At 38.1% G+C, this 25408-nt stretch overlaps 1 protein-coding gene across 9 annotated transcripts in view; it reads right to left on the reverse strand.

Annotated features, from left to right (window-relative positions):
* The window catches only part of PDLIM5 (PDZ and LIM domain 5), a 239224-nt gene that overhangs the window by 45865 nt on the left and 167951 nt on the right, over positions 1-25408 (reverse strand). For 8 of the 9 annotated variants that reach the window (XM_069593676.1, XM_069593675.1, XM_069593673.1 and 5 more), the window contains one exon: positions 14953-15137. In XM_069593676.1, the coding sequence (XP_069449777.1) occupies positions 14953-15137 (185 nt within the window). Of the gene's footprint in view, positions 1-14952; positions 15138-23575; positions 23708-24437; positions 24585-25408 lie in introns of all 9 variants that reach the window. The other variant, XM_069593681.1, reaches the window with a different exon arrangement.

A 25408-nucleotide genomic window follows, 5' to 3' on the forward strand; every position in this document is an offset into this window, starting at 1 on the left:
AGAAAAACATCTATTTCTGCTTTATTGACTATACCAAAGCCTTTGACTGTGTGGATCACAAGAAACTGTGGAAAATTCTGAAAGAGATGGGAATACCAGACCACCTCACCTGCCTCTTGAGAAATCTGTATGCAGATCAGGAAGCAACAGTTAGAACTGGATGTGGAATGACAGACGGGTTCCAAATAGGAAAAGGAGTACGTCAAGGCTGTATATCGTTACTTTCCTTATTTAACTTCTATGCAGAGTACATCATGAGAAACGCTGGGCTGGAAGAAACACAGGCTGGAATCAAGATTGCCGGGAGAAATATCAATAACCTCAGATATGCAGATACACCACCCTTATGGCAGAAATTGAAGAGGAGCTAAAAAGCCTCTTGATGGAAGTGAAAGAGGAGAGTGGAAAAGTTGGCTTAAAGCTCAACATTCAGAAAATGAAGATCATGGCATCCGGTCCCATCACTTCATGGGAAATAGATGGGGAAACAGTAGAAACAGTGTCAGACTTTATTTTTGGGAGCTCCAAAATCACTGCAGATGGTGACTGCAGCCATGAAATTAAAAGACGCTTACTCCTTGGAAGAAAAGTTATGACCAACCTAGACAGTATATTCAAAATCAGAGACATTACTTTGCCAACTAAGCTCCGCCTAGTCAAGGCTATGGTTTTTCCAGTAGTCATGTATGGAAGTGAGAGTTGGACTATGAAGAAGGCTGAGCGCCGAAGAATTGATGCATTTGAACTGTGGTGTTGGAGAAGACTCTTGCGAGTCCCTTGGACTGCAAGGAGATCCAACCAGTCCATTCTGAAGGACATCAACCCTGGGATTTCTTTGGAAGGAATGATGCTAAAGCTGAAGCTCCAGTACTTTGGACACCTCATGCGAAGAGTTGACTCATTGGAAAAGACTCTGATGCTGGGAGAGATTGAGGGCAGGAGGAGAAGGGGACGACCAAGGATGAGATGGCTGGATGGCATCATGGACTTGATGGACGTGAGTCTGAGTGAGCTCCGGGAGATGGTGATGGACAGGGAGGCCTGGCGTGCTGCGATTCATGGCATTGCAGAGTCGGACACGACTGAGCGACTACACTGAACTGAACTGAACTGATAAATAGAATTCTTTTAAGGTTAGCAAACAACTGAAGTAGAAAGGGAAAGAAAATTTAATTGAGAAAGATATCATAGAGAATTTGTAGTAGCAATAGAAATGTAACGAGTATCCCAGCTTTTAGTTTCAGATAACTTGTATTCTTCATTAGTGACATGTTTGGTATTGTTTGACATGGGGAACTCTTCTTAAAGTCATTAGATCTGTAAAATAAACAAAACCTCATTTCCTTTTCCGAATTTATGTTTGAATTTCATATCATTTAAAAGCAGAGAACACTGATAGGCTATTTTATCCGGGAGGAAACAGTATCTCAAGCACAATGTCTAATGTTAAAATAACACTTGGGATCCTTGTTTTTTAAGCTTCTAGTTGTATGAACTTAGAAATGCCATCACTTTGGGTCTTAATTTCTTCATTTGTAAAACAGCAAAAATAACAACTAACTCAAAGTGTGAGAGAGTTAAACAAGGTAGTCTAAGTAAAGTGTTTTACTTATAGATCCTTGAATGTGTAAGAAATGCTTCATTAATGTGATTTTTGTACTCTGATGTAAGGTCCTAACATGGTTAAAAAAATAAAGTATACACTCATTCAGCAGCTACCTACTGAGCACACTGAATGTTTTAGACCTAGGAACTCTTCTGATATGAAAGATACACCCAAGAAAAAGAAACTGGCACCCAAAAGAAGTAACCCGCTTCTTATGGGTGATGGTCACAAGCAAAGTGAACAGAGCGCTTTAGGATTAGGGCCTATCAAGGGTGCTCATGACCCCCAACAAAGTTTGTATCTGCTATGTAGAATTATCCAGCTTAGTTTTGGGCCATATAGTTTATCTTGCAACTACTCAATTCTATAACTGGAACGCGAAAGAAGCCATGGACATGTAAATGAATGAGCATGTCTGTGCTCCAACAGAACTATTTACAAAGACAGGTGGTGGGCTGGATGTGGTCAGTGGCCACAGGTTGCTATCTCCTGGTTTAAACCATACGCATTAATTAATAAGAAGTAATAATTCTTTTTAAAAATGTTATTAAAGTATAATTGATTTGTGTTGTGTTAATTTCTTCCGTACAGCAAAATTATACATATATATACATATGTATGTATGTGTGTATGTATACATATACATTCCACTCCATTACAGTTTGTCGCAGGATACTGAGTATAGCTCCTCGTGCTATACAATAGTAGGACCTTGTTGCTTATCCGCTCTACATATACTAGCTTGCATCTGCTAATCCCAAACTCCCAAACGTTCCTTCTCCCACTCTCGGCCCCCACTGGTAACCAAAAGTCTGATTTCTGTATCTGTGAGTCTGTTGTTTCCTAGGTCAGTTCATTTGTATCATATTTTAGATTCCACACATAAGTGATGTCATATGGTATTTGTCTTTTCTGACTTAGGAAATAGTAATTCTTTGTGAAAAGCATATGTGAATGAATCCAGGTATCTTCCCTTATTAAAGACGTAATATTTTAATCTCAGGATGAGAGGAAATGGGAAAAAAGAGCCTTCACCACAGTGTACTTGAAACAGCACTGGGAAGCTTCCAACATGGAAATAAATTTCAATCAAAGAACATTTAAAAGAAAAGAAAGAGGGCAGTGTATGGCTGCTACTTTTATTTTTTCCTATACAAAAACATGTGTATACCTATGGCTGACTCATGTCGATGTTTAGCAGAAACCAACAAAATCCAGTAAAGTAATTATCCTTCAATAAAAAAAAAATAAATTTAAAAACATAATTCTAAACAAAAATATATCTGTTACATAGAGCATATTTACATGCTTCATACTGTGGTTTTGACAATGGACAGCTCCAGCAGGCCGTTATGGCAGTGGACTGTTTAATGACGTCAAAATAAAGGGGAGCAGATGGCAATAGAACATTATTAGAAGAGATGAAACATATGCAACTGGTAGCAGTTTACTTATTCATATCAAAATTTTAAAATGGAACCAATAAATCTATCCATCTTAGCTAAGTAAATCTAGTTATCGCGATTTATTACTGCAGCGTAAAGCCCACAATGAAATTTGGGATTGTTGAAGAAACAGTAATTTCCTTTCTCACTCCTATCTCCTTTAGACTTCAAGTAAAATATAGAATTTATATCCACTTATAACTGAGATGCACATCATTCAGTTTTTGATCTAATCAGATCTCACAAATACATTCAAGTCTTCCTTGAAAAAAAAAAAAAAAAGAATACATCAGATCTCCCCAAAGCTCTGTCCATAGTGAATAAAGAAACTTTTCTTTTAAATTGCTAAAATGTTGCATAAAGCAGAGGCAAGGTATGATAAAGGGTCATGTTAACTAGAATCTTAGCTAAATTTTTTGAAATGAAGTGGAGAGGAAATGAAAATGTTACTTGAAACAGATCTTAGTAACTGCTAGTTACCTACTTTATCCACCCAATGCAGGGTAAGAATCCTTTCTAAACTATCCCTAAGAGAGTTCAGTTCAGTTCAGTTCAGTTCAGTTCAGTTGCTCAGTCATGTCCAACTCTTTGTGACCCCATGAATTGCAGCACGCCAGGCCTCCCTGTCCATCACCAACTCCCGGAGTTCACCCAAACTCATGTCGATCGAGTTGGTGATGCCATCCAGCCATCTCATCCTTGGTCGTCCCCTTCTCCTCCTGCCCTCAATCCCTCCCAGCATCAGGGTGTTTTCCAAAGAGTCAACTCTTCGCATGAGGTGGCCAAAGTATTGGAGTTTCAGCTTTAGCATCAGTCCTTCCAAAGAACACCCAGTTCTCCCTAAATATAGTCACTGATGTTATCTTGTGATACAGAGAATTGAACTGAATCAAAATAACTGGGTTCAAATCACTACAGGACTCTGAATAATTCTTTTGACATTTCTCAGACTCTGTCACCTCACTGGGAAAATAATGGCCCATTAAAAATTTAATGACATTCTATTACTATAATCCTGAATAAAGAGATACTTTTAAAGCTGAAAGTATTATAAAAACATTATTACTATTCATGTTAATCAATGATACCCACCATTTTACTATTGAAAGAGGACGTTGCTCCCTTTGAGTCTACCAACTATACTTGAGTTCCAAATGGCTGATGAGGACTATGAATACTCCCCATCACTCCCCAGGATGTGACAGAAGCTAAAATTAACTAAATATTCATTTAGAAAGGAAGTTTGTGTCTCTTTCCCTTTTTCATTCGACTAAATTTACTGTGTCACTAAAAGATGTTCTAATTATCCCAATTTTTCAATTTATAGCTTATTTTCACTGTATTTCTTCAAAACATAATTCATATTTTTAAAAAGAATCACTAGTTTTTACATCTCATTGTCAATTATAAGCCTTGCCTTTACTACATGTATTAAAACTGCTTCATAAAGAAAAAAAGCAACTCACTAGTAAAAAAGTCTATATACATATTACAGCTATCTCCAGCTTTTAGAAAGTTTGTTTTAACATCAGTTTACTTTTACGGAAGACCTGCACTGGTACCCATTTTCACTAACCCAACAGAAATCCAACTTTCACTTTTACAAAAAAAGGCAAACTCTTCACTGTACATGTTTTGACTTGACAAAAGGCTTCACAAGAACCTCTGCTTTTGGACAGGAGAAAACTGTACTTGGTACTTATAAAGGGAATGATGCTATGAGCAGACACAGGGAGACATCTGTTCAATACCTAACACCAAAGGTTAAGGATGTCTAATCCTTAACGCACTCAGTCACTTCAGCGGTGCCTGACTCTATGGCCTGGAGCCCGCCAGGCTCCTCCGTCCATGGGATTCTCCAGGCAAGAGTACTGGAGTGGGTTGCCATGTCCTTCTCCAGGGGATCTTCCCGACCCAGGGACTGAGCCAGCGTCTCCTGCTTGGCAGATGGATTGTTTACCACTGAACCATCAGGGAAGCCCAGTGTATTGAGTACTTCATCATAATAGTCACTAAACACCTTCACTTTCCTCTGTACAATGTCTGTCTCCACTGACGCATTTAATGATTAAAAAAAAAAAAAAAAGAAATCCAACAATTCCTTGCCAACATCAGGGAACAGAAGAATAAACAGGGAGTTGTGTTTAATTAAAGCACGAATGGGGCATTATTCTAAAATGCTATACGAACTACTAATGAAAACAGGAAAAGGAAAATTTTCAGCACGGCCAGACAACATGAACCACTGTGAAAGAAAGCATAGCAAAGTTTTTAATTTTCAATGGCTGTATGAAATGAGGTCACATTGCTTTCTATAGAAAATGGTGATTAGAGTATTAGCCAAGACTGTATATTTCAATGATTTTTAAATAAATTACAATTTATTTATTAAAAGCATCAAAATGTTAATATACTGAAGTATTATTACAAATGCTCTCAAGATGAAAGTGTGAAAGGAGGAAAAAAACCTGTATGAAAAATAATTGAAAAGCCTATTTATGGAGTTAAAGCTTTCTGAACTACATACAAATAAGAACATGAGTATTTAATTTTTGATCAATGGGACTCTATAGAATTTTTCCTCTAAAAAGAAGAAAAAGGGCTATCTTGGAAGAAACCCCTTTTCCAGTTTATAATGTTAATTTCCCTGACAACATGTAGTATAAGTGCTTCCTACAAAGGTAAGCAATGCCATCAGGATCATGCCTAAGTCACCAATCTCATATTTGCAACTACAAATAAACAAAAAATACCCAGTGTTTAGAAAATGCTGATTTAGGGGAAGTCAACGCACTCACGTGTGGAAATGCTGCAAACACAGACTAGCTATATTGTGAAAGTTAACTCTAACTTATTTCTCAAGTACAACATGTAATCCATTCAGATTTATATTTTATAACTTACACACATAACATAAAGACATATTCACCCAAATTTTTGTGCTGTAGTCTGACTTAGGACGAAGTACAGTCTTTTCAAGCTGAGTACAATTCCCTACCAGGGTTTTAACTGAGGATATGTGAATATTCTATAAAGAATAAAGCTTCTTCTGGGAGCACTGGTTAGAACTTACTTCCCAGGCAGGTTTACATGTAAGCACTCCACATTCTCTTGGTGTTGGAATTCTCTGGGTTTATACTGCCAAAGCTCAGGGTGATATTCATTATCACCACCCCTACACTGGATTACCTCAACAACCTCTCAACAGTCTCTAAGATTCCAGTCTTAATCTCTACATCGAGGTCATAATAATCTTTAAACACATTACCACTATCATGATCTCTTAATAATGCAAAGCTGATTAGTTATTTTCCAACTTACAAATCTAGTAATCGCTTTCCTGTGGCCTCAGTCTGCATTCTTTTACTTTCAAAGCCCTTTCTGACTGGCCACCCCACTAACCCATCCAACTTTCTTCCCTGGCCTCTGTACCGTCCTAGAAGTACTGAGCTATTTGTCCTTCTGCCAGGAAGCCAAGTTCTCTGAGAGCTTTTGAATATGTTGTTCCCCCTCCAACTTGGCCTCTTCCTAAAAATATTCAAGGGGCATCGACTCATATGATCTTACTTTAGGCACAAACATGAACGCTGTGTTCTTGCATAAAATGACTCCAGTGTAAACAAATGTTTACCTCACCTTAGGACTGTGTCACCGGAACTTTATTGGTCTCTTTCTCCCCTTTACATCAATCTAGACCTCCAAATCTTCTGACCTGGATCTTGTAAATGGATTTCGCTCTTTGGATCTTGTTTTTCATTTTCTTAAAAATTGATTTCTGTTGCTGGTATTTTGCATCGAAGTTAATTCATCCACAGTGACATGGTGGGTGAACACCTCTAATATTTCCTCTGCACTCCAATGCTTGGTACCCTATATGCCATAAAATTCTAAATTTTTTGAGTAAAAATTCCTAATATACGGCTATAAATCTATTACACTTTTTAATCACTGGAAAATAATAACAGAGTACTAATTAGAGTATTGTTTATGTTCAAAACTTTGAAGCCTTCTGGAAGTCTAAAGCGACAAGGACAATGGAGCACCTTCTCCTTTATGGATTTGTCCAGTGTTTACTGGCAGCCTATGGCAGACAGCTCGTCCACCTTTGTTCAAGGACCATTGTGGGAATTTCAAGTCTGGTAGGAGGAAAGAATAGGTTCCCTGGTGGCTCAGGCGGTAAAGAATCTGCCTGTGATGCAGGAGACCTGGGTTGATCCCTGGGTCAGGAAGACCCCGTGGAGAAGGAAATGGCAACCTACTCCAGTATTCCTGCCTAAGAGAACCCATGGACAGAGGAGCCTGGCAGGCTACAGCCCATGGGACTGCAAAGAGTAGACACGACTGAGCAACTAACACCCACTAGGAGGAAAGAACAATGTCTGGAGAATCCCTCACATCATAGGAAGATGTCTAAAATAAGACAAACTAACCTGTCCGCCACTCATCACTCTCTAACATTTACCGAGGGCCTAGAGACGGTACATGCCAGCTACTGGTTTTGTGCTGTAAAACAAAGATTAGTAAGACCCGATCCCTGTTCTTTAGGGGACCTAAAAATGATGATAAAATGCACATATGTAAATAATCAAAATAAATGTGAATGCTATAATAGAGCCATGATCAAAATTTTGTAGAACACAGAGAAAGAATAGGCAACTATTTCCAGGGTTCAACAAAGGTTCACAAAGGAGATGACACCTGGTCTTAAAGAGTGAAGAAAAGTTTTTCAGGGGTAAAAGGGTAGGAAGCATTTCAAATAAAAAGAGCCTCTTGTACAAAGCACTGAGGTGTGTGTCCAAGGAACAGGATGAACTCATGAACTGGAGTGTGACTGGACTGGAGGGGCCACGAGGAACAATATTACATACTGCGGCTGGAGGCGAGGCTGGCACGAGGTGTGAGAGGACTGTAAGCCCTGGTAAGAAGCCAAACATTTAGTGGGTGGCAGAGCTCCCAAAACATTTTTAAGCAAGGAAGTCACATGAGGAGAAGTGTTTTACTAGATGGTAACAGCGTAAGTTTTAAATACTATCATTAAAAGGAATAAAAGGCTAAAAACTTACCCTTTCTTGAGTGCCCTCTATGTACCAAACACTTCCATATATATCATTTGAACTTCCCAACAATGCTACAGGGGACCTTTTTAGACTCTTCTTTTAATAGATAAAGAAACCAAAGCCCCAGAATTCTCTACCTGGGGAATATCTTTGGTCTTGTGAAATTCCTACAGCAGAGGGCAGGAACTCCTATACTTCAGGGCCTTCCCGTCAATAAACAGTGATGAACAATGGCCCAATCTAAGAAAGCACTGCTTATATTCTAAGGAACTGGTCATTCTCATTTTGCAAATAATTGAAGTTAGAAAACTGATGTGCATCATTTAGTCCTTCATAACTAAGACTGGATTTATGAAAAAACACCTGACTATATTTGGTAAGACAGTAAGATAGATACACACACACACACACACACACACACACACTTGCATCAAATGAATTAAATTTACCTAATCTGGTATCTATTCCCTGGAGGAGTAAATGGCAACCCACTCCAGTATTCTTGCCTGGAAAATCCCATGGACAAAGGAGCCTTGTGGGCTACAGTCCACAGGGTTGCAAGGAGTGAGACACGACTGAGCGACTCAGCATGCAATCTCGTATTTATAACCTAAACAGAATCTAGAAAAAATATTACACAGCAAATTAGGGCACCTACATAAACACAGGAACATATTTTAAACTTACACCATTACCTTTACGAAGGTTTAAAGAATATCTACCTAACCACTTATTCATATACAGTATGAAGGTTTTGAGCATTAAAATACCTATCAGACATACAAATACATGCAGGTATTAAAATATTAGTGTAAAAAGTACAAATCTTCAATTCTGAAAAATATCAAGAACCTCACCTTTTATGTATCTTTATAGATCAGTGAACAGTTCTACAGGGACTACTGCACCTGAATTCTAGAAGTACACCAACGTACAGGGCAAGCAGGCAGCAGTACTGCTAGCTTACATAAAAACTCCACCATGGGTCCACCTTTCTTTTGTATCTTGATACTTTCATGCAGACTATGAACTCTTTAACATTTTGCATCCTAAAATATTTATTTCTTTGTCAGTCACTGGCAAGCTTGTTTATGTATGGTGATGTACGTTAAAGAATATGCCTGAGAAAACGAAGAAGACCAGTCTAAACCATAATGCTGTTACATACACACCTAGCTCCTATTTATCAACTGGATGGAAGAGCCTGGTGGGTTACAGTCCATGGGGTCAAAAAGAATTAAATGTGACTCACCGAACAACACCCTATGGACTTCGTTGGTGGCTCAGATGGTAAAGAATATGCCTGCAATGCAGAAGATCCAGGTTCGATCCCTGGGTTGGGAAGATCCCCTGGAGAAGGGAATGGCTACCCACTAGTATTCTTGCCTGGAGAATTCCATGGACAGAGGAGCTTGGCAGGCTACAGTATATGGGGTCACAAAGAGTCGGACATGACTGAGCAACTAACACTTAATGCTTTACTGTCTTCTTGAAAGACTTCTGGATAACACAGGCTGTATTATACCACAAGTAAAATGATCTAAGATTTAAAGTCAGAATGTTAATGGAGGTAGTATTATAGAAACCCATGACAGGTTCAGAATACACTAGTAAGGCATAAAATTTCAATTACCCTTTCAATGCAATCTTTTTTCTTCTTTTTGGTTATCATTTCAAAACTCATGACTAAAATACTTCTTTAAATAAATGACTTTCAAACTTTTTCTTAACTATAAAAAAAAATAAGAAATACACTTTTCCTGTTGTACACTTTATCTGCTGATCCAAAATACATGTTTGTATATAATTATGTACATACATATACACATACATACATATATATGTAAACTAAAACCACATTTTCATAACATGATATCTACCCATAATATGTTAAAATACTTCATATAGTAAAATATTCTCAATTTTTCTATTCTATTTCATTTTTAAATGAAAATACTGGCTATGATCCATTAAACTGTTTCATTATCAACGAAATGGGCCACAGACTGCATTTTAGTGATTCTGATCCCATCCTTCCTACCCCATTGTAGGAATTATTTTAAAATGACATCACTGGTGATAGGAACTCTTTGGTGATGGTGGGAGGGTGGGGGGATTAAAAAATCTTTTTTTCCTCTTTTCTTAACCCTCACTAGAGCACAGCTCTGAACTATCAAGAAAAAGACACCTGAAGTTCTTGGTATGAGAGAAGCAATGCCACCTGCTAATGCCATATCTGAGTCCAAAGGAGTGCAGTGACTTGCCTCTGAAGCTTTTGCAAACTTTGGTGGAAACTGTCCTTTTCACAGGTCAGTTGTGAAGAACATTAAGAACACATCATGTGACAACGTTTGTTGTTCAATCACCTAGTTGTGTCCGACTCTTTGCAACACCATGGACTGCAGCACGCCAGGCCTCCCTGTCCCACACCATCTCCCAGAATTTGTCCAAGTTCATGTTCACTGAATCGGTAATGCCGTCCAGCCATCTCATCCTCTGATGCCCTCTTCTCCTTCTGCCCTCACTCTTTCCCAGCATCAAGGACTTTTCCAATGAGTCAGCTGTTCGCATCAGATGACCATAATACTGGAGCTTCAGCATCAGTCCTTCCAGTGAATATTTAGGGTTGATCTCCCTTAAGACTGGCTTGATCTCCTTGCTGTCCAAGGGACTTTCAGGAGTCTTCTCCAGTACCACAGTGCAAAAGCATCAATTCTTTGGCATTCTGCCTTTTTTTACAGTCCAGCTCTCACAACCATAATGATACCACTGGGAAGACCATAGCCTTGACTATACGGACCTTAGCTGGCAGAGTAATGTCTCTGCTTTTCAACACACTGTCTAGGCTTGTCACCACTTTCCTGCCAAGAAGCAACTGTCTTCGGATTTCATGGCTGCAGTCACTGTCCACAGTGATTTTAGAGCCCAAGAAGAGGAAATCTCTACTTCCTCCTTTTCCCCTTCTATTTGCCATGCAGTAATGGGGCAGGATGCCACGATCTTAGTTTTTTTCATATTAGTTTTAAGCCGGCTCTTTCACTCTCCTCCTTTATCCTCAACAAGAGTAGAGTGGTATCATCTGCATATCTGAGGCTGTTGATATTTCTCCCACCAATCTTGATTTCGTCTTATAACTTATCCAGCCCAGCATTTCTCACAATGTGCTCAGCATATAGGTTAAACAAACAGGGTGACAGCAGACAGCCCTGTTGTACTCCTTTCTTGACCTTGAGCCAATCAGTTGTTCCATATAGGGTTCTAACTGCTGCTTCTTGCCCTGCAAACAGGTTTCTCGGGAGACGGGTAAGAGGGTCTGGTATTCCCATCTCTCAGTTTGTCATGACCCACACAGTCAAATGTGACAGGTAAAACCTTCTAAATCAAAAGAACAAACGGGAAACATTTGCATAAGGAAGTCCTTGAAACTATTTATTAGAGACTAAGAGTAGACTCTGAGGTATTGATTTATTTTGTTTGAAATACGGTATACTGTTAGAGTACAATAAAAGAACTTGAGTGGCTAGGAATTTTGTATTTATTTTACAATTTTTACAAAGTAACATAAAATAAGTAACTTTAACATAACATAAACTCACTAAGTGCCAGTATAGTACCTAGAGCAAGATAAACAGCAGGAGTTCTGCAAATATTTTCTGATTTAAGCATCAAGATGTAATTCAACTAACACTTCACAATGGCAAAATATACTTCCTTTTAATAATAATTAATGCTTTATACTATATAACATACAGTTTTCTACCCTGTTATAGTTTTGATCAGATTAAATTCAGTTACACTTTCTGTAAAAGGGTTAATATTTTAAATACTAACCATGTGAATCATGATTATATTTGTTTGCCTGTTTTGATTATTAAATTGTATTAGATTGAGAGAAAAAAAGGATTCTATCGCCCCCTCGTGGTAATTTTGCTGTAGTGTATCCTCCAAGAGTTTGACATCAATTGGAAGTTTCCTTTTTATTCTAACAGGCTGAGTAGTATTTTGCCCCCAGTTTCTGATTTTCCAAAAGCGGTACACATACCTTCCTGCACTTCACAGCACGTATGCTCTGTACCCTCCTTTCAGTTCTACCTCTGAAATTTAGTCTTTTCCTTGCTCTTTTAGGAAACATTCTCCTGTTTGCTTCCAATTACTAAACCCCCCAAATTTTTTGTGAAAGTTACTTTTTGTATTCAGTCATATATAAAATAAATACAGCAATTCTTCATTGTTATAGGTAAGTTCTAAATAAGTGGAAATAATTAAAAATGTGTAGGGCCCTTGGACTGCAAGGAGATCCAACCAGTCCATTCTAAAGGAGATCAGTCCTGGGTGTTCATTGGAGGGACTGATGCTAAAGCTGAAATTCCAGTACTTTGGCCACCTCATGGGAAGAGTTGACTCATTGGAAAAGATCCTGATGCTGGGAGGGGTTGGGGGCACGAGGAGAAGGGGATGACAGAGGATGAGATGGCTGGATGGCATCACCGACTCGATGGACATGAGTTTGGGTGAACTCCGGGAGTTGGTGATGGACAGGGAGGCCTGGCGTGCTGCGATTGACGGGGTTGCAAAGAGTTGAACACGACTGAGCGGCTGAACTGAACTGAACTGAGGGCTGAGATGTCAGCATTTTTTCCAAGAAAACAGGTCTTGCTAATGATATTATTCTAAATCTTTAAAGTTTCCAAAAGTAATAAAATAGTCTTTTGTTTAAAATAGTCTCAATCAGGGGATCTCCTGGCATCAAGTGGTGAGGACCCTGCTCTTCCACTGCAGGGGGCACAGGTTTGATCCCTGGCTGGGGAACTAAGATCCTACCTGCTGGGCAGCTCAGTCAATTTAAAAAACCTTTGTTTAAATTAAGGTAATAATAATAAACAAGCAAACAAAATAGTCCAGGTCATGTGTAACGGCCTTTCCTCTTTCTTCCACACAATGCTTTTAGCTTTAAAAATTAGTAATGGTAATTCAAAACATGCAAATGACACTAAGAAATAAATTTTAACTATATAAATAATTAGTAATTTATTAAAGATAATTTACTTACAATAAATGTAGTGTTAATATATTTAAATGTTATGGAAAATATGAAACAAAGATGGATTCCTAATTAACTAAAAATTCATTCTTTCCACTCTTATCAACAAAAAAAAATAATAAATGACCTATTTTTATATAGAAAGTTATAAAGTTATCATATTTTCCAAAGCAGCCCCTTGTATATTCAATTAATACCCATCCCAAAACTGATGATGGAAGACTAGAAATATTCAAGGGGTAAGTTAAAAAAGTGTCTTCTTTGCAGAGGAACCTGAACTTTCAAAAGCAAATTAACATGGCAAGTCTCAGTAACTGAAGAAGTTTTAGTAAAACCAGAGCAGTTACAAAGTGTGAGCAGCAGGAGATGAGACTGAAAAGTTAGCAGAGGTCAGAGGGAAAAGGTCTTCATGATTAGTGAAGGAAGGGGGAAACAGTCGAGCCTTTGCAGCAGGGGAGTAATGTGGGCAAATGAGTTTCAGAAATACCCCTTGCAGTAAGGAGGACATTTCCAGGGTGAGAAGGAGATGGGGAAATTGATTAGGAGTCGTCTGCAAAGACCAGGGCCTGGACCAAGGCAGCTGCTGTGACCACAAAGAGGAGAAAAGAAATCTGAGAAATACTCAGGAAGAGAAGGAATCATTGGGTGTTAGTTCCTGTGAGAGCATGGGAACGGAGTCTCAAGCTTTCACTCTCGCTCTGGTGCCTGGTTATCATCCCCAGAGACAGGTAGGGTTTTCTCAGACACGTAGCGTTGGAGGTGCCACTTGGAGGTCAACAAGGTGGGGGGTGAGAAGTGAAGTGAAAGTCATTTTGTCAAGTCTGACTCTTTGCGACCCCAAGGGCTATACAGTCCATGTGATTCTCCAGGCCAGAACACTGGAGTGCGCAGCCTTTCCCTTCTCCAGGGGATCCTCCCAACCCAGGGATCAATCCCAGGTCTCCCGGATTGTAGGTGGACTCTTTACCAACTGAGCCACAAGGGAAGCTCAAGAATACTGGAGTGGGTAGCCTGTCCCTTCTCCAGAGGATCTTCCTGACCCAGGAACTGAACCAGGGTCTCCGGCACTGCAGGCGGATTCTCCCCTATCACGGAAGCCTGATAGGAAGTAAATTACCAGTGGCTGGGTAGTAAAGGGAATTTTGATGACATATTATCTAAAGAGATGAAGACTGAGGGTGGGATCAGCAACATTTAAGTGTAGTCCCATCTTAAAGTGGCACTTTCATCCTATAACCATAACCTTCACTCACGTTGGGAGAAGTATTTAGTCTTCCATTTTGCAGATCAGAAAACTGAGGGTCAAGGGTAAGTGACTTTATTTAAAGCTATTTATCTATAGAAGTGAATGTAAAGTCAGGTTTCCAGATGGAGCCCGACGACAGGAAGTAAAAGACACTTTCTTCGATAACTGACGGCAGCAAATGTATCTGTCCCTGTTATTCTGTGTATATGATCAAAACCAGGAAGTTGTATGTCCAAGGCTAACCTTCAAACAACATAGTTTGTTAATAAGACCCCAAATTTACAAATCAACCCATGCTTTATGGGTAATCTGGAAAACCAGGAAACGCTCTCAATTCTATAATTATAAAGAGCAAGTGGCAACTGTCACACACACAGAGGATGTTAATCAGACACTTCAGAGGAAAAGATAGCTGCAACTACTCTTCCCAGTCTTTCGTAAATCTCAGATGATTGAGAAGGGTTTCAGCAGTGAATTCTAGCTGCAATATATCCCAGAACACATTTTCATAGTTACACTTAAATGCAAAAAAACAAGAGATTTCTTTGGCGAAGTACCTGCTTGGCTGGGCCGTTGCCAGTTTGGTGACTTGATCCCACTGGACGCCAGAGGCTTGAAGGCGGCAGCAGTGGTGAGCCCAGCCACCCCTGGTCTGGCCGAGCCTGGGCTTCCCGGCCTCTCGGGGGAGCTCCAAGCTGCACCAGCTGATGGGGCAGGCTGCTGAGAAGGCTCCTGGGCATTGCTGGAGAGAAAAGGAGGAGACATTTTTGGTAAAGTGGTAGTAATCTAACTTAGTAGTGATTTGTCCTTTTCTCGGCCTATTAAATCTCTAAAGGAAAACAAAAATATGATATTTTAAAGAAAACTCTAATACCATGACAGGGGACTGACTCTCTTTAAAACAGAAAAAAGAAAAGGAAAGGAAAACAATCAGGGTGCATTTGTTCAATCTTTGGAAATTCCCTTTAAAAGGTCCATTCTGAGAAATTGTTGTTTTTGTCATTTAGTTGCTAAGCCATGTCTGACCCTTTTGCAACTCTGTGTACTGCAACCCAGACTCCTCTGTCCATGGGATTATCCCAGCAAGAGAACTGGAGTGGGTTGCCATCTCCTCCAGGAGATCTTCCTGGCCCAGGGATCAAACCACCTCTTCTGCATTGGCAGGCAAATTCTCTACCACTGAGCCCCCAGGGAAGCCCAAACCTGAGAACCTAGGCACTGGAAAAGTTACACAGCCAATTCTTTTACATGAGAAGCTAATTTCCTCTATCTCAACATTCCAGAAGGGTCATGTAGAATAAACAATTAACTATTGGAGAATCCTTGATAATCTGTATGAAATGGCAGAAGCAGCTTTTTCTTTACCACATTGTTCTGGTATCTTAGGGATTAAGTTTCCCTGACATCTCACCAGTCACTCGTTTCACTCACACACTCGCTCAGTTACTCATTCATTCAGTAAATACTTAAGCACCTACTATAATACGTGCCAGACATTGTGTTACATAGTGGAAAACAGGAGACAATATCTGCAGCCTAACACAGCATCCAGTGTTCATGATACAAGAAAACAAGAGACAAGTCTGCCACTGTCCTCTCTCAATCAGAGCTATTTGCTTAACCGGAGGTCTTATTTACGCTGGTTCCAGTTTGATATAGAAGATGATATGGCTTTTATTATCCCAGTCATTTGTTATTTATACTTATATATCATCATTAAAAAAATAATTCTAGGTAGTCCAAATTATAAAGTAGGCACTTCTGGAATGGTGTAATACTATAAACCGTTTCTCTCAAATGAAGTATAATAAAAATGGTAACAATGATAACAACAATAATACATCCTACTGGCTTTTCAACAGAAACTGAGCTACCACTTACTAAATAATTCTATGCACAGAGACTCAATTCCTTCAATACCTGAAATTAACAGCTAGACAAAATAAATACCCTTAGTTATACTGTTAGGCTGAAGTTTCAACTGCAATCATGCCCACCATATTACTGTAAATGACCAAGAATACCTAATTTCCCCAATACCTCTTGAACCCTGCACAGCCTAACAGAACAGGCTGACACTACCTACCCTTAAGAAGGCTGCTGCAAGGCTGCCCTGTGGCTGGCTTTTGGGAACTTGGCTGGTCAACAGTTCCCTACAGTCATATAAAAGTTTCTCTAAAAGATAAAGAGCGCTCACTGCACCTAAACTTCATCCACAGTGTGGTTTATGATAAACACCTGCTGTCCTTCTGCAAGCTGGAGACTGGGAACAAACGAGGCACAGCATTGCCTATGCGATGAGCCCCGACGAAACCCATCCCAGGAACTTGGTTTCTAAATAGCTTCTCTGGCAGAGAACACTTTGCATGTCTTGCAACTCCTTGCAGTCGGCATCCACACATCATGCGTGACCTCACAGGGAGGTCTGGAAACTTGAGCCTCCTTTCTTCTCGACTTGGCCCCGTGCACCTTTCTCCGCGCGGATTCTGCTTTGTGTTCTTTCACTGTAACGCCCCTCAATCACGAGCGCTACCACAGACTAAGTTCTGCCAAGTCCTCCCATGAGTCATCCAAACCTGACGGTGGGTTTAGGGCACTTCTGACAACAGGCAGTTTTGAAAAATCACACTAGAGCTATTTTAACTATCTTGAAATACTATTCCCTATTATTGTTCCCTCACATTCAACTGTAGCAGAGCCATCACCTTCTTCTATCATTTCTAATGAGTTTAATGAAAACTCAAATCTGCTTGATGTTAAAAAATACATGACAAACTTAAGCAGTTTAATAATTTTATCAGAAATAAAAAATGAAAGACAGTTTACCTAATGGCAGTGCTGGACACAACTGTCAGTAAAGACACAATAAAGAATATTAATGGAAACCAAATTTAAGCATTAAGTACCTTTTAAAAGATTTCTGATGGTCAGATTTTTTTTTTATTTTACAAAAACTCTAATTCAAAAAGATACACACACCCCAGTGTTTATAGCAGCACTATTTATAATAGCCAAAACATGGAAGCAACCTAAGTGTCCATCAACAGGATGGATTCCCATGAATAAAGAAGATGTGGTACACATATACAATGGAACATCACTCAGCCATGAAAAGAATGAGATAATGCCATTTACAGCCACAAGGACGCACTTATATACTGAGCCACACAGAGAAAGACAAATATTACATGCCATCACTCACATGTGGAGTCTAAAAAAAACACACACACGAACTTATTTACAAGAAAGAAGTAGACTCACAGATATAGAAAACAAACTTATGGGTTACTAAAGGGGACAGGGGGGATAAATTAGGAATTTGGGATTAACAGATACATATTACTGTATATAAAATAGATAAATAAGGGCCTACTGTATAGCAGGGAACTATACTCAATATCTTGTAATAACCTATAATGGAAAAGAATATGAAAAATATAATATTGTTGACTTACATTGTTTCAGGCATACAGTAAAGCAATTCACTTATATTGTATACCTGAAACACTGTGACTCAGTTCAGTTCAGTCACTCAGTTGTGTCCAGCTCTTTGCCATCCAATGAACTACAGCACGCCAGGCCTCCCTGTCCATCACCAACTCCCAGAGTCTACCCAAATTTATGTCCATTGAGTTGGTGGTGCCATTCAACCATCTCAACCTCTGTCGTCCTTTTCTCCTCCTGCCCTCAATCTTTCCCAGCATCAGGGTCTTTTCAAATGAGTCAGCTCTTTGCATCAGGTGGCCAAAGTATGGGAATTTCAGCTTCAACATCAGTCCTTCCAATGAACACCCAGGACTGATCTCCTTTAGGATGGACTGGTTGGATCTCCTTGCAGTCCAAGGGACTCTCAAGAGTCTTCTCCAACACCACAGTTCAAAAGCATCAATTCTTCGGTGCTCAGCCTTCTTTATAGTCCAATTCTCACATCTATACACGACCACTGGAAAAACCATAGCCTTGAATAGATGGACCTTTGCTGACAAAGTAATGTCTCTGCTTTTGAATATGCTGTCTAGGTTGGTCATAACTTTCCTTCCATAGAGTAAGAGTCTTTTAATTTCATGGCTACAATCACCATCTGCAGTGATTTTGGAGCCCCAAAAAATGAAGTCTGACACTGTTTCCCCATCTATTTGCCATGAAGTGATGGGACTGGATGCCAAGATCTTAGTTTTCTGAATGTTGGGCTTTAAGCCAACTTTTTCACTCTCCTCTTTCACTTTCATCAAGAGGCTCTTTAGTTCCTCTTCACTTTCTGCCATAAGGGTGGTGTCATCTGCATATCTGAGGTTATTGAGATTTCTCCCAGCAATCTTGATTCCAGCCTGTGCTTCCTCCAGCCCAGCGCTTCTCATGATGTACTCTGCATAGACGTTAAATAAGCAGGGTGACAATATACAGCCTTGACGTACTCCTTTTCCTATTTGGAACCTGTCTGTTGTTCCATGTCCAGTTCTAACAATTGCTTCCCGACCTGCATACAGATTTCTCAAGAGGCAGGTCAGGTGGTCTGGTATTCCCATCTCTCTCAAAATTTTCCACAGTTTATTGTGATCCACACAGTCAAAGGCTTTGGCATAGTCAATAAAGCAGAAATAGATGTTTTTCTGGAACTCTCTTGCTTTTTCCATGATCCAGAGGATGTTGGCAATTTGATCTCTGGTTCCTCTGCCTTTTCTAAAACCAGCTTGAACATCTGGAAGTTCACGGTTCACGTATTGCTAAAGCCTGGCTTGGAGAATTTTGAGCATTACTTTACTAGCGTGACTCAACCTACTTCAAAAAAATGCTATGTTATTCCAAGGTTATTGCCGGGATTAAATGAAATACAATGAGATAACACATGTAACACACAGCAAGTACTGAACACACTGCTGAGCACAGACTGTATGCTCCAGAAATGCCATATCCCGTAATACGTAGCTCAGACATCTAGAGATAAACACATTTAGCAAGTAAACATCCTTCATCTGCGCTAGTGATTTTGCTTCTAAATGTAGTTTGTAGATAGTTCTGATCCAGGATTTTGAGGTCAGGTATAATCTTGCCTCTTCAACTCAGTTTTAAATGACACACAGTATCTCATAAGCAAAAAATGTTTTCATATTTTTTGTAATCTTTGTACACAGTTCTGTATATATTTTCTCCCAAAGACTCTGAGATTTTAAATCTTAAATAGTACTCTTTAGATACAAAGGGTGTGCAGATTATAAAGAATTTTGAAAATCTAAGTTATAAGCAAGGGAGTTCTATTTATATCAGGATTGATCAGCAGAGCTGAAAAATCTCTAGAATAGATCTCTATTAACTTAAAATTTTTAATGTATTAATGGGAAATAATTAAGTTTTCTCTAGACAATCATGTTGAAATATATGACGTCCAAGCCCCTAAAAATCAAACATCTTTTTTTTCTAATTTTTAACTATTACTTATTACTTAAAGAAATATATGAACATTATGTAAAGATTAAAAAATTAATAAGGCCATTGGCTATATAATTCTATATTTGGGGAAAATGCCATTAATAATCACTAACAGCAAAATATTTCAAACTAATGACTAACATTAATATAATAGTCATGAACACATAGATTGGTATATTCTAAAATCATGACTCATGTACATTTTTTCTAAACTTAAATGGTTTAAGGTATACCTAAATTCTAAACAAATTAAACTGCTTTCTAAAAGATCCTAGTAAGAAAACCAGAGCAAATCCATTAGCAATGTTGATTAATACCAAGCTCAGCATCAAACATGGTCATTTTCACTAGTCTGCCAAATAAACAAGCGCTGAAATGAAATGTTAAAATTAATATGACTTCCATCTGAAGAATACCAAAGATTCTGTTTCATATTTCAAAACCTTAAAATGGAGAAAAATGTATACTGATAGAGCAAAGGTTTCAAAACTGAGCTAATGAGGATAAAAGAAAAAGGAAGAAAAGTTAATTTTCAGTGTCAGCAACCTGATTTATCTTAAATTTACATTCTTTCCCCACATTTGTTTAACTATTATAACAAATAAATTTCAGCTGCAGATGGGGAAGAGTTGGAAATTTCAAGTCTATTTTCAAAAGAGAATCTCTGCTCAAAGAATAACCGTGAGGTAACTTTTATTCTAAATATCATAATTACATGTTTAAATTTTTTAAAAGCCAACTGTACATCACAGATTTTAAACATCAATGTTTAAACTAAGCAGTTTTTAGCTAAAGTCTTACAAAAATTGATATAGGAATGAATATACACATTCTGAAGTGATAAGAAAGGAGTATTTCTGTAAGGTCATAATTATAAGTATTCTTATAGAATGCTATTAAGAATTCTTAATTCTTTAAGAACTTTATAAAAGGATCGAGACATATAGAGCCATCATGAGTCTCCTTTGTTCCAGAATTCTGTTTACAAGAAAACTTTTTGTATTTTCCTAAGCAAAATTCTTAAACTTTTGTATTAAAATTCAACACATTAAATATAAATACTATAATGGAAAGACAAGTCTTGTATTGTACTGCGCTTTATTATAATTTTAAAGATTTGTTGCTATTTAGTCGCTCACTTGTGTCTGACCCTTTGTGACCCCATGGACTGCAGCACGCCAGGCTTCCCTGTCCTTCACCATCTCCTGGAGCTTGCTCAAACTCATGTCCATTGAGTCGGTGATGCCATCCAACCATCCTGTCCTCTGTCCTCTCCTTCTCTTCCTGTCTTCAATCTTTCCCAGCATCAGGGTATTTTCCAATGAGTCAGCTCTTCACATCGGGTGCCCAAAGTGTTGGAGCTTCAGCTTTAGCATCAGTCCTTCCATTGAATATTCAGGATTGATTTCCTTCAGGACTGACTGGTTTGATCTCCTTGCAGTCCAAGGGACTCTTAAGAGTCTTCTCCAACACCACCGTTCAAAAGCATCAATCCTTCGGTGTTCAGCCTTCTTTATGGTCCAACTCTCACATCCATATATGACTACTGGAAAAGCCATAACTTTGACTATACAGACCTCTGTTTTAATTTTAAAGATTACTGTTAAACAAAAGCAAAAATCAGAGATAAAATACCTCTGACAATATCCCAACTGCCCTTTCTAGTACACTTCTCACTGAGGTGGGAAGGTCTCTTCAGGAAACCCTGCACTTTTGCTTTGCAGAATGCCAGCTAGCTTACCTTGTCGAGAACCATTTTCCTTCTCTGGATATCAAACATATTTAGCTTGTGTCTACAACTGTTAATAAAAAGTAATGAAAATTACTAACACTTCCTCTAGAAGTAGGTCCATGGACAAACAGTCGGTTCATAACTGCAGGCATATAAAAAAAAAAAGTTCATTTAAACAATAAGGAGCCTGATTTGAAAGGAAATCAGGGATGCATTTTTTTTAGAGTAACTTTTCCTGCTTAAAAACAGACTGACTTACCACATAACAACTACATACCAAAAAATTATAAAACTGTTCTCAGTTTTGCAATGATAAATGAAAAACATTAATTCTTCAAACAAGGTATATAAGGATTTTTATGTTGTTCTTTTTCTGTTCAACAGTGAGAACAAAATAACTTACTGGAATAAAAAATCAAAAGCTGAATGAGCATGGCACAAATGGAGAAACAGGGTATTTTCTCATAACCAGTGCTTTTCCTCATTCCATCTCCATCTGATGTCAGCCAAAACATACCATAAGCCATTTAGTTAAAAATAAAGACAGAAAGAAAGCAATAGAGGATTTAGAGATTCTATTGTGTTCTCAAAGGAATTTTTATTCCAAGGGTAGTCAGCACCTGTCTTTGTATAAACTTAGCCCTAATAATGTTATATTTCTGCTCATTTTTTTTTAATTTTAATATCTTTAATTCTTACATGCGTTCCCAAACATGAACCCCCCTCCCACCTCCCTCCCCATAACATCTAATTCCACAAATAATTTGGGGTATTTTTTTTCCTTAGAGCAAAATGTACAATGATATGTCTTCCCCCTATTCAAACATCTCCCTTAAAAGTTATCCAGAGTTATACAGAGCTTATTTAATTGTACTTTACTGTGCTTCATACATACTGTGTTTCTTTCCACAAACTGAAGGTTTGTGGCAACCTTGTCTCAAGCAAGTCTATCAGCATCATTTTTCCAAATGCATTTGCTGCCCACTTTGTGTCATATTTTGGTAATTCTCACAAGATTTCAGAATTTTTCATTATGATTACATTTGTTATAGTGATCTGTGATCAGTGATCTTTGGTATTACTACTGCAAAAAGATTATGACTCTCTAAAGGTTCTGATAATGGTCAGCATCTTTAAACAATAACGTAGTTTTAAATTAAAGTATATACATTAATTTTTTAGACATAATGCTATTGTACACTTAATGGAGTACAATATAGGGTAAATATAACTTTTATATGTACTGGAAAACAAAAAAAATGTGTGACTTGCTTTATTGCACTATTTACTTTATGGCAGTGGTTTGGAACCAAACCTGTAATATCTCCAAGGGATGTCTGTAATTAAGTATATTGAGCACATCCATAACACTGTTGGTAGGACACAAACATATGATCAACAGGTCACATCAGGCTTTTACGAATTACAGTCATACTCTCTGCCATTAATTTTATGTTCTTTCAGAAATAATATAGTCATTTCATTAAGATTATACCTTTAGGAAACATTCAGGATTTTTTTACTTTTACATTATACCTAATAATTTTTAGCATAATTGTTAAGTCTGGGAGAAAAGTTCATTTTTGTATTTCAGCATTTCCCAGATATGGTGAAAACTAAGTTGTCTGACAAAGTAAAACTCTCATATCTAAGAACTATAAGATAGTAGCCAATCAAAAGCAATTATTATTCTTTTTCATTTTTTTGAAAAGTATAAAGGTGTATCTTATTAAACAATTCTCATATAGCAATATCCATGCAATAAAAAACAGGGTCCTATTTCATACCAAATATCAAGTGTGCTAATAAGAGATGTCACAAAGGATTAAAAGTCAAGTTAATAATCATACAAAATAATGTGCTCGTACATTATTGCTGCATTGAAATTATAGTTAATTTAAAACTGGACACAAAACAGCTCTAGGGTTTCTCATTTGGGCTGTTAATACAGTGCTTCAGTGTCAGAGAAAGCAGTACCTTTCACAGCAAGCCCCCCGTTATGACATCCACTCTCCCCGTACCTGGTCCTCTTAACATGGATAGAGCCAGTTGATTTCCTCAAGGGCTGGAGATACGAAAAAGCTAAAGGCTTGGATACAGGGCTGATGCAAAGTGCATCCAGGAGTGAGTGATATTTTTCGGGACTGGAGAGCCTGGTGAGCATTCAGAAAGAGTTTTAAGTCGAAAAATCACACTACCAATAGCAGGAAGTATGTAGTTTTTATAGTCTGTGATTTGAAACATTCCCAAAGAGAGAGAGAGGGACAGAAACAGAACAAAGCAGCAGAAAGAGGATGAAGTGTCTATCATGTTATTCTACTCATTAATACAGAATTGAGTAAATTCTCATCAAAGTTGATCAAGGCAATCCTTTGGAAAGCATCAAAAGCTATAAATACTAGAAATTATGTAAAAATAAAACCCTACAACAATAAAAAGGTATAGTCTTTCTACAGGATGAACAGACATTAGAATAGTTAGGCTTTAGATCAACTTCAACCATAACCAGCTTGTGGGAGAAGGTAAAACCAACAGAAATCTAAAATACCTATTTATGCTTGATTCCGTTTCAGAATTTTGTTTCATAAAAATGATAAACACTCAAAAGTCAATAGGCACACAACATGCAACAATCCACACAACTGAGAAGTATCACAGATAAATGGTGGTAATGGAAAGAGATAAAAGGATTATTTTAGGAAAAATCAGTAATAAACTCTGTGGGATATAGCCACAACCTAGAAAAAAAATGTCCCCAATACAATGAAGATCTCCTAACAGGGCTGTGGCTGATTCCAACGGGAATGCTTTCCCAGCGGTGAGTTGTAAGACAGTGAAAAGCACTGGGTTCACATCGGATGCACACCGTACATGCAGCTCTACCTGGTTTTTGCAGCAAGAGCAGCAGACACAGTAGCGGCTGCGCTGCTCAGAATGGCAGCACTGTATCTAGCAGGAGAAGACAAGGTAGACAAGCTTCGAGAAGCTTCCAAAGGACTGGTTGCCACATTTCTTGTGGAGCTGCTTAAATCGGTCAGCAGAAAAACAGAGAAGAGGAGCAAAAAGGAAAGTGAGAAGGGGTAGCATAATAAAGATAAGATAGCAATCATGCCATGTTAATACTTAGACTTTTAAAGGCGTGACATGTCACAAGTGTAAAAGGAGCTCAGATCCTTTATTCACTGTTACTATGATTTCTCTCAGAAATTAAAATCTGATACATAATCCTCCATAAAACTGGGTTAAATACTATACAAACATTTTTGAATGTTTTTAAGCTCACAGTCTCTAAAGCTCACAGTCTCTAATCCTACTTAAAGTGAAATCAGTATCATATAACAATAGAAATTTGAAGACTGATTTGTCAACAACTTCCTTTCTTTTTCTTTGTCAACAACTAAGCAGAAAATAAATCCAAACATGAAGGGTGAATTTCAATAAGCAGAAAAAGAAGGAAGGTTACACCAACTTTTCCAAAAAGTTTCTACATAACGAGAATGTAGAATTGATATACACCTTAGAGATGATATACACCCAGAGCCTGATGTTTTAATGAGACTCGAGTTTTCAAGAGAAGCAGGTACAATTGCCTGCTTATTCAGAAGCTACAATACATATTAATACAGACAAGAAATAACTTTTAAATATTGAGAGTAAAACTATTTGGAGAGGGCAAACACCTTTGCAGAAATAAACAGTAGTTACGGTGAATATGACTAAAAGATCACCTTCTCTAATGATGCTCTGTATTTCTATTTTCAGTTAGCTCTGTAAAGATTCAAAAATGCTGCTACGAAATTTTACCTTCAAAATTCCAATTATTTAAAGTAATAGTTTCCTTTGGTCTTTTAGAA

The sequence above is a fragment of the Ovis canadensis genome, chromosome 6, assembly GCF_042477335.2.
Source record: "Ovis canadensis isolate MfBH-ARS-UI-01 breed Bighorn chromosome 6, ARS-UI_OviCan_v2, whole genome shotgun sequence".
NCBI classification, from domain to species: Eukaryota; Metazoa; Chordata; class Mammalia; order Artiodactyla; family Bovidae; genus Ovis; species Ovis canadensis.